The sequence below is a fragment of the Dermacentor variabilis genome, chromosome 5 (assembly GCF_050947875.1).
Source record: "Dermacentor variabilis isolate Ectoservices chromosome 5, ASM5094787v1, whole genome shotgun sequence".
Taxonomy (NCBI): domain Eukaryota; kingdom Metazoa; phylum Arthropoda; class Arachnida; order Ixodida; family Ixodidae; genus Dermacentor; species Dermacentor variabilis.
In genome coordinates, this window is record NC_134572.1 from 55,408,376 (window position 1) to 55,433,177 (window position 24,802).

The following is a 24,802-nucleotide window of genomic DNA, read 5'->3' on the forward strand; positions in this document are numbered from 1 at the left end:
CTTTCTTTTGTAAAAAGAAGAAAAAGAAAATGCGCAGTATGTTTGACGGTATAGAATAAACAGACATTTAATTACACAGTAATTCCACCTGTAATGGAGAAAGTGTAGTTCGCTGGATTAATGCCTGTTGATAATATGTAACTTGTGCAGGTGATTCGAGACGGTGGCTCAATCCTTTCTTTTGAAAAAAGAAGAAAAAGAAAATGCGCAGTATGTTTGACGGTATAGAATAAACAGACATTTAATTACACAATAATTATGAAGACTCACTAGAAAGTGCACAGAACATCATCCTACCACCTTGACGTCCTTTTAAAGAATCTGCAGTGCTTCGGAATAAAATTACGTAGCTTATACAACTTTACCGGCAGTACATGAAGATAGAATCATAATTTGTTACTGAAGGAGGTAATGGTTATAAAGTACACAATAAAAATACTTCACCTGAGTCAGTGCGTTCTCTTTTATTTCAACGCGACGCTCAGCCGGTAGCCGGTGTCATCGGCTTACTTTCGTATTAATGCACAGTGCATAGGATTCTCTTTCATTTACTTAGTGTTCTGCTATGTATTTCAGCTCCATGTTCACACATGAACGACGTCTATCGGCACTAGAGGGAAGTACGCAAGCTTGCATGCAACGATCGCTCCCACGCATATGCCACACATTTACGACAATGTATGTACAGTCTTAGAGAGAGGGCTCTTTAATAGACTGATATTCGTAAGGATCCTGCATCATTTTTTTTATTCGAAAACCTACTGATAAGATAGCGCTTAACAGGTTAAAGACCAGAAAACATACCATTACTTTGACAACAGCCACGTCAAAGCACCCTTCGCTGAACCGTACGATTAAGGTATATTGACACAAAAAATGAAGACAGTAAATGATAAGAGGGGTTAGTTCTACTTCTATTGCTATTAGAAAGAGAGACAAAGGAAGAGGAGAGAGAAAGACAGGGAGGTTAGCCTGGGTGTATAACGGTTGGCTTCACTGTGCTGTGTAAGAGGGTTAAAGGGAATTGAAAGTAAACGAGAGAGCGCCGAACTCAAATGAAAAAGAAAAAAATCAGCGCCTTCCCACCCTGTGAAGAAGGATGACAAGCGAAGCTGTGAATGTGCATGGGCCCCTTAATGGTGAACTGCCACTCCAACGCGGGTCGGCCTGGTAATGCACTGTCTTCGGGGTCGGCCCCCGTATGGGGAGCGCTTAAAGCTTGCTTCACCTCCGCCGCGGGCCGACCCAGTATTGCACTATTTTCGGGATCTGCCCCCGTATGGGGAGTGCTTAGCGCCTTCTTCACCTCCCCAGCGGGTCGGTCCGGCATTGCATGATCTTCGGGATCGGCCCATGTATGATGAAAAATTGTTGGTCTATGTCCATGGAGACGTAGTCCGCCAGAACCTAGCCATAAACAGCTTCACTGTAAAAATAACCATATAGGAGGTGTAGAGCCCGACAACTCTCAATTTGTTACTCGGTCCACATGCCTCCTAGGCCAAGCAATGCGTTCATCGCCATCTGTGTTAAGGACGGTATGGACCAGTGTAGATGATTTTTTTTTTATTGAAGTGAATGTTAGGAGAGGTTGGCGCCTTTATGGTGGCACCGGCTAAGCCTTTTGGCTAAGATGAAAGTGTAGTGTAGAGGATTCTCTCTTCTGACAAGAGTCGATTGTCCAATCTATCTGTTGTGGTCGAGAGTTCCTTCAAAGATGCACTGTAATGAGGGAATTCACAAAGGAGGTGCGCAATCGTCTTCTCGCGTCCACACTTGCCCCATTCAGCTATTCTGATGGAGCATGAATAGCTATTTGTGAAGGCACTGCCTAGCATCAGGTGGTACAAAAGTGTTTCTTCAGGTGGGGATATTCCAGGCAGAAGACGGAGCAGTATTCGTGGATCCAATTAATGGAGACAAGCGATTGTAAATTCCATTGAGTTGCATTGTGCCAGTGTAAGCTCACGCGCTAGTGTTTGAAACCTTGTCGCTGCATCGCTTCTGGAGAATGGTGTTGCTGTACATTGAATAATATGGTGTACAAATTGGAAGGCCTCATACACATCGTCGTTACCATAGAAGCACACGATGAGCGCAGTGTTCGCGCAGTTGGTCGCTGCATTTACAGATACTTTTCCACCCAGGAACGCTACTTTTTGGTTTTGCGATGCCTGTCCATGAAGGGGAGCAGGCGGGGCGAAAGGAGTAGCCTTTCTCCCGAACTTCTCAAGCAGCTTCTCCATGCTAGCTGGCTGGCGATGTTCCAGACGACACCCTAAGACTGCGCTTCTTACGACAATCGCGACAGGCTAAACGGGCACCGCTGATTAATGGAGCCGCACTTATCCAATGACGGAGCTACCCAATGACGACGACGACAAATACGGGGGGAGCGACTCTCGCATTAGTAGTGCCGTAATGGCTGAAGGACCTTTCAGCTACCCGGAAGGAGGCTTACTTGGCTACCGACCGGTACTCGCTATTGTCTAGGAAACAAGACAGGACGCTAATAAACAAGCGGTACATCACACACGTGTTCATTCGTGGTGTCCAGTGCTGCTTGGTTCTGTCCCACTGCATTGGAAAACTTAGTACACAGAAGCGGGATTTGTATCTATGTAGGTTTGAGTGAGTGAGTGAGCTTCGTTTAAGTACAACAACTAGCAGAACGATGCGTGGCTGTACTTGTTCAAGTTGGTCTCTATCCCTCAAGGTGGGAAAAGGTTGTTTCCAACGAAACCGAATTTTAATCTTCCGTACGTGTTCTTGTAACTATCCGGACCAACGAAAAAAAAAAAGAAACATTCCTGTTCATATTTTCACTTCAAATGCTCTGGCAGCTTTGTCTCTCGTTGTCATCGCTTTCTTCTTATGGTCTCTGTTCACGCAGGCGAGCCGCAGTTCTGTCGGGAGCCTCTACCTGAAAGAGACAGACCTCAAGTCGGAGGGCCTGTACGCGTGCGAAGTGTCGGCCGATGCACCTTCCTTCCAGACAATTCGCTCAGAAAAAGAACTGAAGATCTACGGTGAGTGCATAAAATAACGTTTACGTGTCTGCGGTGATAAAATTTTGTCACATAAAGGAATATTTTATTTATCGATGCTGTGAGGATCTTTCGATATACTAGATTATGATCGGTTAACTGCAAAGCAAGATATGGACAATACGACGCTAACGCACGTAATACACTCAGTGGCATTGCTGAGAGATTAACACGAGTGAGTGTGCAGGAGTTGAACAATCTTCAAGAGCGTAAACGTTTTTGGAGGTCGTACAAGTGTTGGTAAGCTGAAACATCTTCATAGACACTCAGAAATTTATTCCAACTGGTGGGAGCGTTTAGAGAAATTGTCGCTCTGACGGGCAAGTCCATTACTGCGCTCATTATTGTCCTACTGCAACCCCTCCCCCCCTCCCCCCTCCCCCCTCCCCCTGCCCCCTTCCCACACACATACTCTTCTTTTATTTTTTGCAGCTAAGTGTAAAGAATCAAGAAAAGAATACTCCCTCGGTCTCTTATGATCAGTCGGGAACGTGGCAACTAGAAAGCTTACCTTTCTCTCGTTAAAGAAGTTAAGACATTTAACAGCAACTGTACAATGCCAACGAGAGTGATGAACAGGTTATTTGATTCAATAATCATTTTTGAATCAAACATATCTATACTGAAACGAACTTCGCACCAAACGATGTTATTTTTTTACGTTTGCCGATTTTCCTCCGTGCAGACGCACATCCGGCACTGCGGGCGAGGGATGCACCAAAGTCACAGAGTTTTCATCAAGCACGTATATGCTAGCGTGCCTTTTACCCCTTTCGTATTTCGCCTGGAGGACCCCCGAAAAAGTTTGTTGGAAATAAAAACATTTCTGATTTCTGACTCTGAAAATGATGTACCACAATACTGTGAATGGGCCATTTCTCGCACAGATTTCAGTGAGAGAATAAGATATTTCATTAAACGACTAATCTATAGATCTCATGTCGTTTTTGTTTGTGGAGGTGGCGCTCCCCGACGCTGATGTAAGAGAAAAAAAAAAGCACCGACCAAGCCCTCCGTACAGATGGTTAACCAGCGAAGCTGTAACGTGCTGCCCCGTTGTTTCTCACTGGGTTAATCTCGACGATTCATTAAACGACGGTTTGGTAGGTTGCTGGATCTGCGGTACGCAGTTGCTGCTTGCGCTCGGCTGCACGAGCCTGTTCTTGTACTCGCGCTGCAGCATCATCACGGCGTAGGCGAGCTCGTTCCCGGTTCTGCTCGCGGCTTTGCTGATCGAAAGGTGCCTGCGTCCAAGGAGTACGTATGACGCATGGCGTACCCATTTCAGAACCGGAGAGAAACTGCTGCGCGCTCGCTCGGCTGCGATGGAGAGCAACGACGCCACTAGTGGTGCAGCTAATTCTACACCACCTAGATAACGCAAGGCCTTTTTACTCTGATCTATGACTTAGTGTAAGATGGCCCGACTGCCATAGAATCTAATGGGGATGCTCTCGTGTAGGCAACAGTGATTTTGACGTCACCGCTTTCATCACGCCAGCCTTGTCAATGGAAATTTCGGGCCAGGTAGCGCGACATCATGAATCGGAGTAAACAGGCCTTGTGTTATCTAGGTGGTGCTGGCTAATCGCGCGCCTCTCTTTCTCTTTTTTTCCCTCGCGCATGCGCATGGGGTTGCGCCGGAGGAGTTTTCGGCGTACAGGCGACCGACAGACGGACAGACGGACGGACGGAAGGACGAACGAATCCGTTGGCAACATACAGCTTCGCTGTAAAAAAGGAAAATTGCGTGCGATATCTATGGGTGTAGCATGACTCGCAGAAATCTTGTTCTATAAAGCAGTTCCATCGACATTGGGAAATGAAGTTCTATAGCCCTACAATCGGGTTTTTTTTCCGGTTGCTTACCCTAGAAATCTGTGTTTCTACAGTGGACAGTTGTCCATTCCATCAATCGCGATGCGGTGTTTCCGTCATACTTGATCAGAACGCATCTTAAAGGTATTTTTGATTCTGCTATTGAAGGTGCTAGAGGTTTCTCGTCGAGGTCCCTTGTTCTTCCAGGTTAAGGCCTTCAAAGCATTTGGTATTTCCTCCTTCACAGCTGGATAAAGTTAGGCTATTATACGTGTGTCCCCAACGTTCGGGTTACGTCTGACGGTCCATGTACATCACCAGCCCCTCCGCGCTACAGAATGAACAGACACAGACAAGGTGCACGAAGGTTTCGTCACACACACACGTTTAGCAGGTGGCACTGTCGGTAGTCCTTATCAGCAAGGATAACAAGTTCGTCAGCGTGACGCGTCCAAGTGAAAATTGTTTACAGGCAACGACTTGAATAGATCGCACTGCAAAAAGGCCCTAGACAAGACATCTGCCTTCTTTCTTGGAAGATTCCCATGCTGCGTGCGCGCTCACCTAGAATCTGCCCCTTTTCCTCGCTGGTACACAGTTTTACCTCGACAGTCTCCCTAACGTTCAAGACGCCATCCCTATAAATATCAAGATTCTTGCTTGTCAATTGCGCATGCTTATAACAGTTCACGCCGGTGACAGCTTCGATTCGCCAGCTTACTCTGCTGAAGAGCAGATACATCAGCGATACTTTCAAGTGCCACCCAATATAAATGCCAAAACTCTACATTTCCTAATCCTTCTTTTTCTATATATATAGGATATAACATACGATTACTTTTGTCGTCATTCCATCGTGCATTGAGAAGAAAAAGGCATAATACACAGTCTGCGCCAGTAGCGCATTGTGAAGTGAAGCGGAAACCGAATAAATAGTATGAAAAGCAAGGGAGCGCAATTTCGGCCATTTACGGCGGATCGTGCGCGCATTTCAACTCAATTTATCTTGTCTCGCCTCACTCGCCTCCCTCCGTGCAGACATTTTGTTCCCGAAGCGCACATCTTAGCCTGCGCGTTTCACCGAGTTTGCTTTTCGGAGTCAGTGACTGTTTTATTTTTCTTCTTTTTTTTTTACACCGGTACAGAGAGAGGACAGCCAGGCGCGGATTGCGCGCTGTGCATGCGTACATATGGCATTTATGCTGTCACGGCGAGAACATTGAAGCTGATTCGATTCACGAGCCGACGACACGTCGTTGTGCTCTTTAGTGGGGGACACTAAGTGTGTCATTGACAGCCTGAGGAAGACATCTATATATATATATATATATATATATATATATATATATATATATATACCAAGAGAAAAATTTGAGTGGTTAGGAAGGGGAAGAGTTTATCCGCAAGAGGGTGTTTGGCCTGCTACCCCGCACTGTAGGTAAGGGGGAACGGCAGAGACAAGAAAGGACAGCACGAATCCGCCGTGCATGCGATTGCTCGGCTCTGTACTCTGCGGCAACCTGCGAATTCAGTGCGAGCTGCCGCAGCAAAACTGTGATGTGCCTGACCTCTGTGCCTCCGCGTTCCGAAACGTACTCCCCGGGAAGCGATGTTTTTAAAAAAAATATTGCCTCCGTCGTGACGTCGCGGAAATGAAAGGACGTCATTGGCTGGAACATTTTACACGGATTCTGTGAGGTGGGCTGGGGTGCATTTGCCATTGCATTGTTAGGCTGCCACGGACGGTCTATAGGACGTCTTATGAACCAGCCCTAACTAACCTAACCTAATCCAAGCTCTCAAATCTTGCGGCTTCTCAAGCCGACTTCCCACAGCTTTTCGTTCCTAAAACCTAAAAGCTCTTGTCATGGGCTGGCTGCTTTCGCTAATATGGTTACTGTTCCGACTGGCGCAATCATATAAGGGAATATGCTTCCGCGCTGAAGAAAGATTGAGAATCAAAAGCGGTCAACTGCAAATGCAATGCGTTGCACAGCGCAATTTCAGTCCGTATTTGTCCAAATTGGCGCTATACACAAAGGCACAATTTTATTTGTCACATAAGCCTAGGTTTTGAGAGTTGGTTGATTTCAACTATACTAATACGACACACCCTTTAAATTCACTACTTAGAAAGTTATTATGTAAACTTTCTTTCCTTAACGGTGCATTTGCGATTATGGCGCTAAATATGATGTCCTCCACTGCTAGAATATTTGGTCAGCTAAAGATGATTTCTTTCTCGAATCCCGCTTTTTCTTTAATAAACTCAGGCAATCGTCGATAGAAGGAACGGTGTAGTGATACAATAAATATATTAAATGCCACACGATGGCTCAGTGGCTGTGGCTTTCTATAGTACGAAGCACGAGGTCGCGGGTCCGACTCCCGACCGCGGCGAGTGCATTTAGATGGGAGGCAAAATGCAAACACGTTAATGTGCTTAGGTTTAGTGGCACGTTGAAGAATGCCAGGTTGTCAAACTTCATCCGGAGCCTTCCGCTACGGCATCCCTCATAACCTGCTGCGCAGTTTCGTGACGTCACAGCCCACGATTCAAAGTTTCTTAAAGAATGATTTCTTCTTCATCGACAAAATTACTATTTCATGCCCGAATAAGCAGTTTTACTAACCTGGGGCCCCCTAAGTCCTGCGATCTCAAAATTCATATTTTGTTTCCAGTGTACCAATCACGCCAGCGGACACACTCGAACACACAATTAAAGTGTATTCACACACGCAACTGGGAAGTCACGTAGCCGAACGATATAGTGGAAAACCAAGGACCGACTCGTGACGAACAACATATCGACCTGCAAGTGCGTCCCCCGTATAAGTTGGGACCAAGTATTCGGTACTAAACTATATACGTTGCCGTATATACAGTGTCACTACAATATATTCAGCACAACACTTCAGTGTCATGCTGAATTTTCAAGATTCACGCCGTTCGAACGCTTGCGCCTACTTTCGCACCGAACGAGTTTGCGTCTTCGCGATTAACATTTCCCCAAAAATACAGGCCACCAAGAACAGCGAAAGCCTTCTTTGTCTTTCGCTTAGCTCAGTAGACACAATTACCTTCCATCCGGTGCAATACAAACCAAGGCACACGTGAATGATCGGCTGCTCGCACGTACACGCCTGTGTTTCGCCGCCTCTGACGTCTTTTATTCTCGCGCTCTCCGCACTCATTTGGATGGTGTTCTTGCAATCATATAGTTTCCTACAATTACTAGCGGGAGCTCTGGGAATGATGGGTAGCACATGGATTTGTCTGACCTTGGTGCTTGGGGCTTCAGACGTTCTTGTGGCTTCGTTTATTACGCTTTATATGGGCCTAAATTGGAATAAATTTCAGAGCGATTTATACTTCTTAAATGTGGAGGGTAAGAAGACTGCAAGCGCACATCGTCGCTGCTATAGTTGCAGTGGTTCCGCTAGTCCCTGCATCCGTGGCGTAATGGTTTCAATATCGGGCTTCCGTGCTTTAGAGGTCCTGCGTTCAAATCCTGCCGTCGGACAATTGTAATAATGTTTATTTAATTAGTTAAAACGCAGCACCTTCTTAAAAATGATCACTGTGCAAGGTCACGAAGCTATTTAAAGCCAGAAGGACGAAATTGAGGCAAATTCGTGTACTGCGCATCATTCCCATGCTCGCCGAACTGCCCTGCTTGCAGCTCCCGTAGATACTAGAGTCACAGTTCCCTCTGGTAATTGCACCAAACTCTATGCTTTTAATAAAATAGATGCCTCCTCGATTAACACGAGATTTCATACAGGAACCACGCGAAAGAAGGCCTTTTCAAGGTTTGCTCATGTAGTTCGCGATTGTAATATGTGCATGGAATATTCGCTGATGTAGTACGTGGCCACCTGCGCACGGTCATCCTTTATGCTGAGCTTAAGTAACGAAGCGTACTGAAATGTATAACAAAGGTCGATATCTGTTCAATGCAGTTAGGCTCTGCATAGACCATCATAAATTTCTTGCACGAAACGCAATGCTCTATCAAGAATTTAATGCATCCCTAGATAACCCGCACTTTGTTTCGGCTCGCTGACTGCCCAGGCAACCTCCTCATACGGCGCTTTATCGCGCATGTGGAGCGATTATAGGCTCTTAATGGCCTCGGGAATAGAACTGGTGACGCGGGGAACCTAAGCGCTATAAAAGAGGGGGCACCGAGTAGCTTTTACCACACGATGGAGGCAGGGGGCAATCTTTTCATGCGAAGCGCAACAGCACTCATAACTTCCACTTTCTGGTCTCTCGGGGTCGCACACAACAGCCCGTCTAAGCTTCTATTAAAAGAATGTGCCCACGCTGTCTTTTTCGTCTGCGGGAAAGGCATTGAATTATTCAGTTTTGCTTTTTTCTTCCCGTACACCTAACCTTCGCTGCGGAAGCAATGGTTGAGGGCTAATAACCTTTTTGATTAAAGCGAGCATTATACGACACCAATTTCGCCGAGAGCGCGAATGTTGTCGACTGCCGTTAATTTGCACCATCTTCGGGAAGCACCTTCCCTTCTCCCTAATCACCATTTCTTGGCCCTATGGGAACGCACATGATGGGCTTTGAGCGCGTCATTTGATATCTGGACTACCTTAAGCCACCGGAAAGTGATATGTGGTTAACTTAAGCAAGCCTTCAGTTGTGGCACTGCTGAATATTCAATGACATCGTTAATACGACTGAGATGCGGTGGTAACAGAAAATGGCGCTTAAAGATAGTGAAAGTGTTTTTGCGGGCGCGTTCATGATAGAAAGAAGCTTTGAGAGAATCTTGACTGCGCGTATTACCTTTTTTTGGCTGCTCTAATCATGCAAGGGAAAGAATAAGCGCTGTGTGTTTCTTGTGCTGTATCATAAAAAAAAACGGGTGACAGCTTGCGTATACTTACGCGCATAAATTAAAATTTAATGTACTTCTGAGGGAAACGCTATCCTGTGCATTTGTGATAACCAATCGAATACGCTTGGCCACTGAAAAAAGAAAAACGTTTTGTTTACGAGAACTTAAGGTCAAGTTTCTTCACTGAAAGTCCTTCCTTGGTGTGGAAAATGCTAGAAGCAACTAAGATGGACACTGGTCTGCAACGTCTCATTCAGGGTATTAAACTTCTCAAGTTCACTTGGCGTCTCCAAATGTACTTCTTCATATGTGTCCAAGTTTCATAATTAAAGGGACGCGAAATCGAAAGAAAGAATCACTGTAAACTGACAAAGTATTCTTTAAAAACACTATTTTGCAGTAAGGGGTTGAACAAATGAAGATTAAAGTTTTTTTTTTCATCTTCGCACGGAAACCGCAGCGTCGGTACGTAATGGTGACGTCACAGATTTCAAAGTATTTTATCGCATTTCGGCCGTTGTGGTGGATGTAAAAGGAATCTAAACTTGCTAAGTTCAGTCTGAGGCTCTTTAGCAGTACAATGCATTCTATGTTTACCAACAAAATTATAACTAGGCCTGAACAGAAGCCGTCAAAATATATGAAGCCACGATTGGCTTGTTCAGGAACTTCAAGGCTGCGTCGCCACCCGTCATTCCTTCCTGCGTCTTTTATGGCCCACCAAGCGTCCCACAAAGCGTCTTCTAACGCTCAGAATGGCTTTTTTTTTTTATTGCAGAAGTGTAGTGTACTAATATACAGCAGGAACAGTACTTCTATTTAATGTCTCTTTAACTCTATGTTAGAGAGTTGTCGTGCACCTCCTTGAAGTGCATTAGCATGGATTGGGCAGAATCGGGAAAACGCATGGCACTAGGGAGTAGGACAGAGCTACAGAAAGCGTTAACACTAATGCAAACGGTTACGCACCGCCAAAATAGAAGCCAGGACTGTATTTATTTATTTATTTATTCATTTATTTATTTATATTTTTGAATTCGTTACATTTTCAAAAGTTGCTCACTTTTGCTGCCATACACTCACCAAACTTATCTTTCTTGCTGTACCCCCTACAGTCTTACCAAAAAAGGGCCCCGAGATTCGCGGCACCAAGCCGCACTACAGGTTCGGAGACGCAGTGAACGTGACCTGCAGAGCAGATGCATCGAAACCGCCAGCAGTATTGGTGTGGTACATCAATGGTGAACAGGTCAGTCTCGCAGGTTATGGGCTATGCAAGAACCGTGTACAAAATAGTATGCTACCAGCTGTTCTTTTAATATGCGGTTTAGGAGATGGTGTTAGGAGATGGCTACTCTTTTTCACATATCACATAGACATGCGCATACAATAAAGGTCACAGATATAGGAAAACACTTAAAATCACACAAAAACTGAAAGTCGTGTTACAAACCCGAACTCCAGCCTCACCAGTGCACTAAAGTAAACCCAAAGTTAAATCACATAACTACACTATAATCACGGTAATCACGGCCCAAAAGAAAACGTAATAGGTTCACATAAGGGCCCATGAATCCAAGGTTAGAATGGGCAAAAATCAGGCATAATTAAATACATAGAGTGAGCTCATCACAAATAAATACTCTACTCGACACTTTCCAAGTATCGCTCACTTTCAGAAATCTCTGGAAGGCCCTTAACACTCGTCTTTCTTCAGTGCGTTTACCTTTGCCACTATTGGAATAATGAAGGCGGTGTTTGTCAATGTTGTCCATACATTTAGACAGACTGCGATATGCGCAGTGATCTTCAGTTTGCGCATGAAAGGAATCGCGATAGTTAGCAAGCATTGAGCATAGGCATCGCCCAAACATATTCAAATGAACCGCCTTATGCAAAAATCAATCGATGGATTGAGCCCTATTATTGGTTCTACTAGGCACTTCGATTGTTTTTGTTGAAGTAATAGATAATGCACTACTTATATTGTGAGTCATATTTATTTACCTAGGTGTACATGGACCTGCTTTATAACAATAAAAAGAGACAATTCCTCCCGCAGTTCGGTACCATAACACGGTGAAGGTAAAATGAAATGGCGTTGTACATGCCCGGTGGCAAAGGGCACTGTAATTCAGTTATGGTGCTCTCTTTTTAACATGTTAATATGACTAGTTAGGTAAGTAAAGTATCGGTGCTCTGGCAGTTTTTTTGTTATTTCTAGAATGTTGTGTACTACGACACTGAAATAGCTAAGGTATATTCCGCTTTGCTCTCTCCACGATAACACATTTATGACAGAAAGAAGAAGCAAGATTAGTCAGAGTGTATGTTTTTGAGCTCTCGGCTTCACAGACACTGTAATTATGTGTACTAGTCAGCATTTCTCAGGGGTATGAAATTTGTTAGCGTTTGTACGGCTGCCCTACATCTGTCTGTCTGTCTGTCTGTCTGTCTGTCTGTCTGTCTGTCTGTCTGTCTGTCTGTCTGTCTGTCTGTCTGTCTGTCTGTCTGTCTGTCTGTCTGTCTGTCTGTCTGTCTGTCTGTCTGTCTGTCTGTCTGTCTGTCTGTCTGTCTGTCTGTCTGTCTGTCTGTCTGTCTGTCTGTCTGTCTGTCTGTCTGTCTGTCTGTCTGTCTGTCTGTCTGTCTGTCTGTCTGTCTGTCTGTCTGTCTGTCTGTCTGTCTGTCTGTCTGTCTGTCTGTCTGTCTGTCTGTCTGTCTGTCTGTCTGTCTGTCTGTCTGTCTGTCTGTCTGTCTGTCTGTCTGTCTGTCTGTCTGTCTGTCTGTCTGTCTGTCTGTCTGTCTGTCTGTCTGTCTGTCTGTCTGTCTGTCTGTCTGTCTGTCTGTCTGTCTGTCTGTCTGTCTGTCTGTCTGTCTGTCTGTCTGTCTGTCTGTCTGTCTGTCTGTCTGTCTGTCTGTCTGTCTGTCTGTCTGTCTGTCTGTCTGTCTGTCTGTCTGTCTGTCTGTCTGTCTGTCTGTCTGTCTGTCTGTCTGTCTGTCTGTCTGTCTGTCTGTCTGTCTGTCTGTCTGTCTGTCTGTCTGTCTGTCTGTCTGTCTGTCTGTCTGTCTGTCTGTCTGTCTGTCTGTCTGTCTGTCTGTCTGTCTGTCTGTCTGTCTGTCTGTCTGTCTGTCTGTCTGTCTGTCTGTCTGTCTGTCTGTCTGTCTGTCTGTCTGTCTGTCTGTCTGTCTGTCTGTCTGTCTGTCTGTCTGTCTGTCTGTCTGTCTGTCTGTCTGTCTGTCTGTCTGTCTGTCTGTCTGTCTGTCTGTCTGTCTGTCTGTCTGTCTGTCTGTCTGTCTGTCTGTCTGTCTGTCTGTCTGTCTGTCTGTCTGTCTGTCTGTCTGTCTGTCTGTCTGTCTGTCTGTCTGTCTGTCTGTCTGTCTGTCTGTCTGTCTGTCTGTCTGTCTGTCTGTCTGTCTGTCTGTCTGTCTGTCTGTCTGTCTGTCTGTCTGTCTGTCTGTCTGTCTGTCTGTCTGTCTGTCTGTCTGTCTGTCTGTCTGTCTGTCTGTCTGTCTGTCTGTCTGTCTGTCTGTCTGTCTGTCTGTCTGTCTGTCTGTCTGTCTGTCTGTCTGTCCACACTTCAGCGCGCTTTATCAGCGGGTCTATCAGGGCACAGTAAACAAAATTAAATGATGAAATTGTACGTGCCACAACCACGAACTGATAATGAGGTACGCCGTAGTGGGGGTTCCGCATTAATTTTGAACATGCACTCAACGCATGGTGCCCGAGCGTTCTTTCATTTCGCCCCCATCGAGATGCTGCCGTCGTGGCCGAGATCGAACCCATGTGACCTCTAGCTCAGCAACGTAACGCCAAAGCCACTGGGCTACCGCGCCGGGTGTGAAGCAAACAAGTATACAAATACAAGGGAGGATGTTCACTGGATTTTAATGACTCTACTTCTATTTTTATGCTATTTCGACGACTCGGGATTTTTTTTTCGGTCTTCTCTCCGCAGGTACCCCCATCGTTCGAGAAAGTGCACCCCATTCTCCGCGACGAAGACCAGCTGTACCACTCGTCCCTAGCAATGACTTTCACGGCAGAACCCCGCCACTTCACCTACGGCATCATGAAACTGAAATGTACGGCCACTGTGTCCGAGGCATACTCGTTATCCAGCGAAGAGATCGTCGCTGCACAGGACGCCAAAAGCACGCGTAAGTGAATCGTTTTAAGCGTCTTTTGTCTTCAGCAAGCTCCGGAAATCTCTCTAAACGTGCACATTACATGGGAGTTGGATCTTAGCGCGCCGTGGCGCTAATGTCTTCCTCTTTTCCCTGACTACCTGCGCTAAGTTCCTTTACGAGATTGCTCATTGTTCCTAGCTCTACTAGAAGCATATACATAGGGCACTTCACCAGCAAAACACCGTTAGTTTTAGCACAGCGCAGATGTAACTTGGTGCAGACGAGTATCAGAAAGAGCAGTGCTGCTGGCAACATATTATGACACTTTGCCTAAAGAACTGTGCTTAAATCATGCGCCGAAAACTTTGTGACAGACACTATCCCTGCCATCTGCTGGCGTAAGCTTGTCGATCGTGAGATAATGATTGCAAGGTAATCTTCTAAATCGTATTGTTTGCACAGGAGAGCCGTGCAGCAGTTCTTGCTGCGATGTTTTGATTACAGCGTCTCAAGATGTCCTCACTAGCGCCTTTATTAAGGCGAAAGAGTTAGACTCACGGCACGAAAATTAGGCTCATGGGACGAAAATTTCACCGTCCGGCCTTACACCGTCCGCTGTTATGGTACCAAAATTTAGTGGCACCAAAATTAGGGGTTGAACCCTCGACCTTTGGTGGGAGTCGAACCCACAACCTTTAGTGTTAATTACGGCAAAATGAATAAAGGCACAGTTCATTAATATATATTTAATTAAGGCATTCGAGCCCATGACATTTGGTGGGAATTTAAAACACGAACTTTGGTGTTAAATAGGATGAAGTTAATTGAGGCAAAGTTAATTACGGCACTCGAACCAACGACCTTTGTTGGGAGTCGAACACACGACATTTGATGTTAATTACGGCAAAGTTAATTTAGGGACAGTTGATTAAGATATAGTTCATTGAGGTATTCGAACCCATGACCTTTGGTGGGAGTCAAACCCTCGACCTCTGGGGGAAGTCGAACACACTTAGAGATATGGGCAAACTGGCGATACCTCCAAGTTGGATTTCAGTTGACATCGTGAAAGCCGAGAGTCAAACCCACTACCTTCGTTGTTAACTAAGACGAAGTCAATTAAGGCACAGTTAATTAAAATACAGTTGATTAAGGAACTCGAGTCCACAACCTTTGGTGGGAGTCGAAACCGCCACCTTTGGTGTTAATTACAGCAGAGTGAATAAAGGCACAGTTCATTAAAATAGAGTTCATTAGGGCACCCGAACCAGCATTCACGACATTTGGTGGGAGAAAACAAGTAATAGGAAGTAACAACGCATTCGAATGAAAATGTCAAGTAATGTAATGAACGTCTCGTGAGTGCGAAAGCTTTCGCTTTCACCCTCTTTAGCGTATGTTAAAGTGACTGTCAACTTTTCTCAGATACGTGCTTTATAGTATTCCAGTGCACGTCTAGGCTAGTAGGGTTCAGCCAAGTTAAATATTTCGAATTTTGGTTTTATACCTTAACGCTTTAGCCGCCAACCCCGAGCTGTGCTGGTCACATGAGTTGGCACCAATATCGCCAACGGCGAATCACGCTCATCCGGCCCGATTTTCCGCTCCTTCCACCGCCAATGACGTATCACGGTCGTCAATTGCTTTGCTGGCAATTTTCAACCCTAAATGGCGGTAGTTTTCTATGCAAAACTGCATTTCGTGCATTTCGCGCGTGTTTTAAGCCTGGCAACAGTCATTTCATAATGGCGCTTCGCAAGAAGAATGCCGGTGGCGGCGATGCTCCAAGAAAAAGAGGTGCTTCTTGGACCAGTGCATAAAGCAGCGTTAGTGACGATGTGGAATTTGTGTCTGACAGCGACTCGGACCTTGTCTTTACCCTGGATATCGCTTCAGATGACGACGACAGCGACGGCGATGGCGATGACGACAACGACGACGGTGACGCACCGAGCAGTGCACGTGTTTTGGCAGTGCGTGAACACCGATAACCCGCCACATGCGTCTTCGCGGTTTCTCTTCTCCTCAATGCCCGGAATCTTGCTGCAGCCCACTGACGAGAATGACATTCTCGGTTGGTTTCATGTATTTTTTTTTACTGGGGCATCATTTACTTAATCGTCACGGAGACAAACCATTATGCGGTAGCATACGTTGCTGCTCGGGGTTCTACATGGAAACCGTTAGACCGCGATGACATTATGGCCTTCCTTGTGCTGTTAATATTGCAGGGTATTGTGGGCAAACGTCAAGTTGAGATTGGTCAGCAAAGGAAGTTTTGGAGACACCAGTGTTCAGGAACAGTCGGGATTTGTGCAACGCCATGCTTCGAAATCTACCACACAACGAGCGACTATTAATCATGAAAGCTTTTGTTACGACGAAGCAACGTCCATGCAATTTTCAGTGTGTTACCGTCTATTGCATCAAATAAATGCTTCGACTTTCAGTATGTTCTGACCCATTACCAAGGCATGCATTGAGGGAAAGCCGCCCTCAACAGCAGTTTTCTTTTTCTTTCTTTTGAAATTTTTGTGCTAATTCTAAACAGAAATCAATGATCTAATATATTTTCAGAATCAAAATTGCATGGAAAAAACTATGACTACTTAAAAAAATTGGTGATTTTGGTACGTTTTTCGAAAGGTAAATTGGCGGTTAAAGGGTTACGTTAACAATCCGAAGAGCTCCCCGCATCAGCTTACGTGCCCTTCCGATAAGTCGGTCGTGCGTTGGTTAGCGTCTTATTTTCGGCACAAAGGAGGCGCCTTGCCAGTACCAGAACCGGCTCCACCGGTTGCGCCTTAGTCAGAATGCCAAAAAGGAAAAAAGAATGCTTCCTGCAGAAAGATAATCTAGTTGGAAACTTGACGGTGTCGAACATTTTCCAGCGAATTCCTTGCTCTTGAGTCCTAAAAGCGATGGAAATATTAAAGAATGAAAGAAATGCCAGACGTCCTCCCCTTTCATTTGAAGCATAAGAAAGATGACTGGCTTCGTCGGTGCCACTTGACCTCAATGTGGCTCGACAATACGAGCTCTTCTAGAAAACCATGGCGATAGAAACAGAGTAATAGCGTCATATTCCGAAGCACGGACTGATAATTATGACGAGTCCTTCTCTAACGTCGCTTGACATTTCGGTCGAAAGAGGGATTCCGCCCACGTTTCGCTGTTACCATTTCTCCCTCGTTCTGTCGCAGGTTCCGAGGATGACAAGCCCTCGATCACGGGAGGCCAGGCGAGCTACCACGTTGGCGACCTGGTGAACGTGACCTGCAGCTACTCTCGATATGGACGACCCGTAGAACTCCAATGGCAACTAAATGAGAGAGAGGCGGGTGCACCCATTTCGCCTTGAAATTTCCACTGCCGATTATAGCAGCGACACAGGCCCGGCATGATATGATTAGAATAGCATATGTGCTGTCTATCCAGCAAACAACCTTAGAAAGCTTGTCGTAAATTAGTATATTGCGACCGCCAAATCGTGCTTAGCTATGCAGCAGTGCAGTTTGACAGCGACTCCTGTGCCATCTGTCGCATCTGGGTCGAAAGTCTGGAACGACTGGCAGTTGTTAGTGTATGCAAATAAACACTTGCATTTCGTTTTTAATTAACTGACTTTTTCTTACCCGTCTTGATTAACGCGGCTTTCGAATTGGCTTTCGAAATGCTCTAAGTTCGCTGATCTGCAAAGCTTCGCAATAGCCCCTCCTCTCACGTACATTTAGCCCGACCCCGAACAAAACAAAACGAGGGATCTCCCGTCTGTCGGCATATTCCTAAAATGCGCTCAGGGGAAAATACACGGACAATAGCCACCTGTTTTTTAAGCGTGAAATACTTTTAGCTCCCATTGTGGGCGACCTTCAAGTGACCGTGAGCCAAAAGCCAGAGCCGTTATCGGGGCATTCAAATGAGAACATCGGGAGACTCAAAGAATAACATCCGGAGACTCAAACGAGAACATCCGGCCACTTAAACGAGAACATCGAGGGAAACTTGGGAGAACAAAACGAGATCACCCGGGCAATCAGTAAAAACTTTAAAAAATGCTGTCTCGGCTCCCCAACCCTTTGCACAGGACCGCACTACATACGCTAATTACTACCCAAACAAGTTACAAAAACATTGCTTCCGACTTTTTTTTTTTTCGTTTTAGGGGTGCGTACGTGCGCTCTCGTTTGCAACAGAGCGAAAACTTTCCAAAAATGCAGAACGCTAAGAGGGAACGCACTCAGGTATTTTGGGAGTATTAGGTAGAAAATTTATTTTAAGAAGTGTACGCGTAGGTGATGTTGGCATCATTCGTGATGTCGACTATTTCTTTTCCCTTAGGCATACGAAGAACAACCTCGTAGGTCTTCCCTAGAAATATTACCAGTAGAGCAAACATGAAGTAAGCAAAATTCGGAACATATTTACGCATAGTTCTAGAAAAGTTGAAGAGAACGCAAGAGGTACGATGCAGGTAATAATTAACAGTCTGTTCCAAAGTAGACGGCACATTAATTCATACGTATCACGCGTTCACGAAGAGTTTACACACACCTAAAGTAGACACTTTACCGTAAAGCCAGGCGAAGAAGCCCGCTTTCGTAGTTTTGCACATTGTCTCTATACGACCAAGGCTAAACAATGACCACGATCCTGGCGGTGCAGGTGTCGAACCGGTACCTGGTCCACTATCCGATTCAGCGGCTCGAGTCCGGACGCCAGGTGACGTCACTGGGACTGCGCTTCACTGTGCGGCCCGGACACTTTGTGCACGACGAGATGCGTATCAAGTGCATGGCCGCGCTGCCGGGCGCCGCCAGGGGCTCGTCCGCCTCCACGTCCTCCTCGGCAGCCGGCGCGAGCGGCGACTCGTACTCCGAGAGAGAATTCGTGCTCGGTAGCAGCCATCGTTCGTCAGGGCTTCATGTGCCTGGGCACTACGGCGCTGGTGAGGTCCTCTGCTGACGGCATAAACTACGGCAGCGGTCTTGGTTGATTTGTTCGTGAAGTTTAACGTCCCAGAGCAGTTATCAGGCTATGAGAGACGCAGTATAATGCACGGATCCGAACACACCACCAGCGTTCCTTTAGCGTGCGCCTTAATCTAAGTCCATGACCGTCATTTTTTTTACCGCTTATCTATCTCTGCGGGTAACGGCAGCATTGTTAATACCACGCTATACGTTGTAACTGATAGGCCAGTGAGCAGCTTTGGGCTTGAAAGGCGCTGCTGCGTTTGGCGCAGTGGTGGTATACGGTGCAGTGGGATAACGCATCGCGTCCCAAATTGTGATTGGGTCACACTTGGTGACCCTGGGCACCGTGCGATGTTGCATGTCTGTATACGTGTGTAATATTGATATTGTGTGTTAATGCGTGGCTTCTTGAGGAAGCGTGTGTGCGACAGTGTTCACACAGATAGTCTTTGTTGTTCGTCCTTTCTTTCCTTCTTTTTCTTCCTTTTCATTTATTGTCTTGGTTTTTCTCTCAACTTTCATGCCACTTTTTCCCTCCCTCAGTAGAGGGTAGCCAACCAGAGATATCCTCTGGTTTATCTCCCTGCCTTAACTACTTTACTTGTATTTCTTTCTTATGGGGCGTAAGACGTTGGACGTATAAATCCGACCGCAGACCTGAGCATGACCTAGAGGCTTGTACATTTGGTGAGCGCTGAGAGGTGTTTGCGGGCAGCAAGTTATCTAGATTTTAAGACAATGAAAGGAATTATGGGCCGGGATAATGCAATGATTCTATTCCAATACTTTTCCTCACCAATGTTATGACCAGGATCGGACAGTCGTAAGCGCTGGATTATATGAAAATAATATATTCGAGCGAAAGGAATCGCTACATTACACAGGCAGCACTTTAATCGAACACAATGGGAAACGTACTTAAAACTCATGCTTGTAAGACTCCATAGACACTAAAACGCAGAGCCACCATTATCATGTGAAGGAAGTTGACACCATTGTATTAGGGGTTGCTACAGTAGCTCTTAATCTATGGTGAAGCACACTCAACTAAGTTTCTGTTTCCAACAGTCCACGCTGTTATCACTGGGTCCTTTCGTGAGGCGCTATAGCCTTCATTCGATGAGGCAGTTGGAGATCTGGTTTCTTGAAGAGTTTTTTTTTTATCAACGTTTTGCTGCATGATCCATCCGTGAGCATTGAAACGAGTGTCCGAACCCTAACTGTATACTCTCTTTTTCTTTGACAGTTGCTGATTCCAACGGCTCGCCGCCTTTGAAGTCACTGCCTCTCTTCATCCAAAGCTCAGCGACATTGCTGCTTTTGACGCTACTGCCGATGGTTTCGTGAAGCAGTCTTGACTGAGGATCAAATTCAAGATTTTGTTGTATGCCCTTCCACCGACTTGGGTTCATGTGTTTCGAAAACACCGTATTTACACTTGTTAAATTTTCGATGTGCTTCACATCATTTACACAGTTGTCTTGGGCATGAAAAACAATGTACATAAATCAGTGCCTTCGATTCGCGTCATCGATGACATCGTTAACGATCAAGGATGAGTGAGTGTTGCAAGAAAATTGGGAATAATCACGAAACGGTACATGCAATTAACGCTCCCCAAATTACAGAAGATGCGCGCTTTTTAAGCCACGACGTCACGTTGGAAGGTTGGGAGCCTATACATTTCACAATGTACGGCTAGAGCGGCTAGAGTAATTTTTTTTCATGGCATAGTTTTCAGTTGAAGGGACGGGACCGCCTTGCTTGATGACGTCACATTGAGTGCGCATAGGTATTCTGTTGTCTGGGAGGTGTCTGTGCAATGCACGTTGCCGTTGTAGAGGCTCGTAAGGCAAAATTAGATTTTTTTTTTCACTAGGCTTTCAATTCTTTTCCATCATCTATGGCACTGCATGGAAATGCAAGCGATGAACATATGGTACGATGCTAACTGTACTACAAATATATTATACTTGAATTTAAGAAAAGTTGGTTGATGCTACAAAAAATAAATTGTGCAGCCCTGCCACCCCCCCCCCCAAAAAAAAAAAAGAAGGAAGAGAAAAATGGCTGCTTGGTTTATTCAGCCTCATAAAGAAAGTGAGCAGCTTAATTACAATCCAGAATATTGAAAGTGAAATATTTGCACAACATTTTACTCTTCTGATACAAAAAGAGAAATGGCCGTTTCAGCAAGAGCTACAGCCTCCTGGTTACTTGGACTGCTTTCCGACCAGGTTTTACTTAGTAATGTTAATGCAAGCATTCTAGTTGACATTCATGCCAGTACGAATGTTGGCAAATGTGACACATTTTTGTGACGCAATATGTGAAATGCGGGGTTATGTGCTTCGCATATTCTTGCTGAAACTGGATCGGCGAAAATAAACATTAAAAACGGGAATGCATTTGAAGGCAGCGTTACAAATTATTTAGGACGTCTACCTTGTCACAAAAAAGTGTCCTACATCTTGTACGTCTCTCGCTCTCGGTATATCTGTTCATCCTACTACACACTTTACTGTGTTCGATTACATTACATTCAGCGTGTTATCCACTGTTTGGCTTCTATTTTACACGTGCTGATGCTCAAGATGTACTAGAATTTCTCAGGAGGTACCAGTAGCAATGATCTTTCTCAACCGCACTGGTTCGTAAGTTGAAACAAGTTTACATAATAGAACCACATAATTTGCGTAGTGTAATCTTAGTTTACTTCTGTTTAACCGTTTCCGTTCTTGTTAAATAGAAGCCTTTCACTGGCAGTGTATGGTACGTGATTTTTGAGCTGAATGTACATTTCCGCATAATAATTATGCGAATTCAAGCAGGCTTCCATTATCGGAAGAAAGTAACATACACTGGTAGGCAGTTGCCTGTCCTTCTTCAACATGCTTTCGCTCCAGTACACAGCAGTGGAGCGTGTATGTCGGGGAGCTATTGACAAGCATTTCAGAAAATAATGACTGTGACTGTCAATAAACGGTACTAAGAAGGAAATTTAAAAAAATAAAACTCTTCGGTGTACCTCCATCGTACAAAACCGATAACATTTAATATATTAGTTTGATGTTACGCAAAACATTTTTTCATTCCACCGCCTTTCGCGCGAAGCTTGCTTTTTAAAGTCCTAAACATAGTCTCTCATGCCATTAAGCTTTCTTCTGTATCATAATTTAGGGCCACATATGTTAAAATTGATCCCTCGATGGGGTACTTTGAGTATACTTACGCACAAATTATTTACAATTTTTCCTAGTGCGAGAAAACAGACCAGTTTAGCAGTTTTACATCCATGTTTTCTTGCCTGATGGTACTGACGGGCAACATGCTAGACTGCAGCGTATTATTTTTCACCTATTTCTTTTACGAATACACAAACAGAAAAAAGCGCATTGTTTTGAAGACTTGATTGATGTGTTTCTTTACACATAGGTGTTATTCGCGATGTTCCATTTCTGCGGGTCATATGTAAATAAAGGAGTTGATCAAACAGACTTGTGCTGAAGTACTCCGCGTTAAGCATTAGGAGGTTAACCGAAAAAATGATGTTCATTGTAGGCTGGCTAATGCTACTTGATATGACCTCGACGGCTCCGCAGACGTTTATACATGTGTACTATTGCCACTGTAAATAAATACATGTAAACATCTGTACATAAAAATTTTCCTTTCATTACAACCAGCTGTTGTTTGGTATTATTGCTAAATGTATTTCTTTTACGTATACACAAACAGAAAAAAGCGCATTGTTTTGAAGACTTGATTGATGTGTTTCTTTACACATAGGTGTTATTCGCGATGTTCCATTTCTGCGGGTCATATGTAAATAAAGGAGTTGATCAAACAGACTTGTGCTGAAGTACTCCGCGTTAAGCATTAGGAGGTTAACCGAAAAAATGATGTTCATTGTAGGCTGGCTAATGCTACTTGATATGACCTCGACGGCTCCGCAGACGTTTATACATGGGTACTATTGCCACTGTAAATAAATACATGTAAACATCTGTACATAAAAATTTTCCTTTCATTACAACCAGCTGTTGTTTGGTATTATTGCTCAATGAGCCAAGTATGCTCTTTCTGGAAGTCACAACAACGTCGCACAGCAACAACGAAACTTCAACGACTGCTTAGTGGTCGAGTTATGCACGGTAGCGACGAGGAAAGATTTCATTTGGAATGGCGAATGGCTGTTTTTCAAGTAAGCAATAAGGATCCCTCCGTAGAAAGCTATATGTTGCCAATAAACATAATTGAACATTTCCTGCTTCCTATGAACCTATGTGTCTGCATACATCGCCGAGTAGCGCGTGCGAGTTTGTTATTTAATGAACGAAAAACGCCCGTCGAAAAATCAAAAGACTGTTGCGCGAGTTGAGCGCTGATGTATGAAGAGGGTAACCAACGCTGACTGATGGTAAAAACATGTAGCCTGTATAAAATCCAAGAACGTTAAGCAAGAACGTGCTTTGCAAGCTGTTTTAGAGGGATCAGGGGTGATGATAAACGAAACACATCAAGGAACTCAACACCGATAATATATGACGAACACTGGCGTACTTGTCAACGCTTAAAGGCAGCACTTTTTCGAGCCCGCTGCACTGCGACTATATTTTGGCTTAGTGTGGGGCAAAGCCTGCTACTACCCACGCCAGCAGGAGCTCGTCCGAGCTCTGTGCATAGCGGATCAGAAGCACCAAGGCATGCAACGGACCTGCGTGCATTTTATAAATTGGTGGAACTTGTCCGTTGCGGCGAACGCATCGCTATTGCTGTACCTTTTGTGTCTTCCTACCGCGTACACCCGACATCAAAACTATGCGGAACACGAGTCCTGCCAAAAACTGTGACAGGCGCTCGTGTGATCAGCTAGCCGATACTCGTGAACAAACTTAAAACGACAGAAATCACTTTCAACTGTCACCGGATGCTGAATAAAGAATACTTATTGGTAAGGTCAATACATAATTGAAACGAAAGCAATACATAAAAAAAAACTGCGGCAGAACTCATCTCACAATGACTGTCCATGGTAATGCGAATAGCAATCGAAAAATGTAGCGACAGATCATAATGTAGAAGTCACGTTTATTTCAAACGTGCAGTGGTCATTATGACACTTTCGTTGCTGCGGTTATATGCCACATACTCTGATATCGTCTCAATTTACCACGGCACTCGCTTGACAAGATCGTCCATGAGCATGGGAGCATGACGACGACTGTACGACGCCGACGCAGTGACGATGACATGACGAATAAAGAATTATATAAAACAAACGACAAGGGAGTATGACGACGACGGCATGACTAAAATGGTATGCCATTATTTAAATTATGACGATGGCACAACGACGCCTACGTAACGACAACGACATGATGGCAATGAGACGACGACGATTGCATGGCGATGATGGAGCGACGATGACGGTATAACGTCTTACGGGTGAAGAATTGTGAATGACGACGATGGCATGACCAAGCCAGCATGACGACAACGGTATGAAGCCAATGTATGATAGCGTCTGTCTGACGCTGACGCAATGACAACGACGGTATGGAAACTGCGGCATAATCACTATGGATCGACGAAACTGGTATGACGACGACGGCATGGCGACGCTTAAGTGATGAAATTGATGAAACGACAACATGAAGATAACGGCATGACGACAACGGTGACGACAACGGCTTAACATGTGTCGTATGTTGAAGTTACAATGATGAGGATGGCACGACCGCGATGGAATTCTGATGACGGTATGACAACAAATGCATGATGATGACTATACGACAGTGGTGCAGAGACGACGATAGCATGACAACGGTATGAGGATAATGGAATGATGACGAGCCTATTATGACAATAGCGTGACGATGACTGTATGACGACACCTATGTGATACCAATGGTGTGACGACGACAGCATGACGAGAGTCATATGACGAAGCTGGAGCGACGAACGA

General features: G+C 44.9%; 1 protein-coding gene across 1 annotated transcript in view; it reads left to right on the top strand.

The window, feature by feature from the left end:
* The window catches only part of LOC142582620 (uncharacterized), a 95,122-nt gene extending 74,243 nt beyond the window's left edge, over window positions 1–20,879 (top strand). The window contains exons 3-8 of the mRNA XM_075692526.1: window positions 2,894–3,029; window positions 10,843–10,976; window positions 13,687–13,888; window positions 17,062–17,195; window positions 18,524–18,806; window positions 20,081–20,879. Coding sequence (XP_075548641.1) covers window positions 2,894–3,029; window positions 10,843–10,976; window positions 13,687–13,888; window positions 17,062–17,195; window positions 18,524–18,806; window positions 20,081–20,181 — 990 coding nt within the window. The 3' untranslated portion in view covers window positions 20,182–20,879. The remainder of the gene's footprint in view (window positions 1–2,893; window positions 3,030–10,842; window positions 10,977–13,686; window positions 13,889–17,061; window positions 17,196–18,523; window positions 18,807–20,080) is intronic.
* Window positions 20,880–24,802: the final 3,923 nt, after the last annotated feature.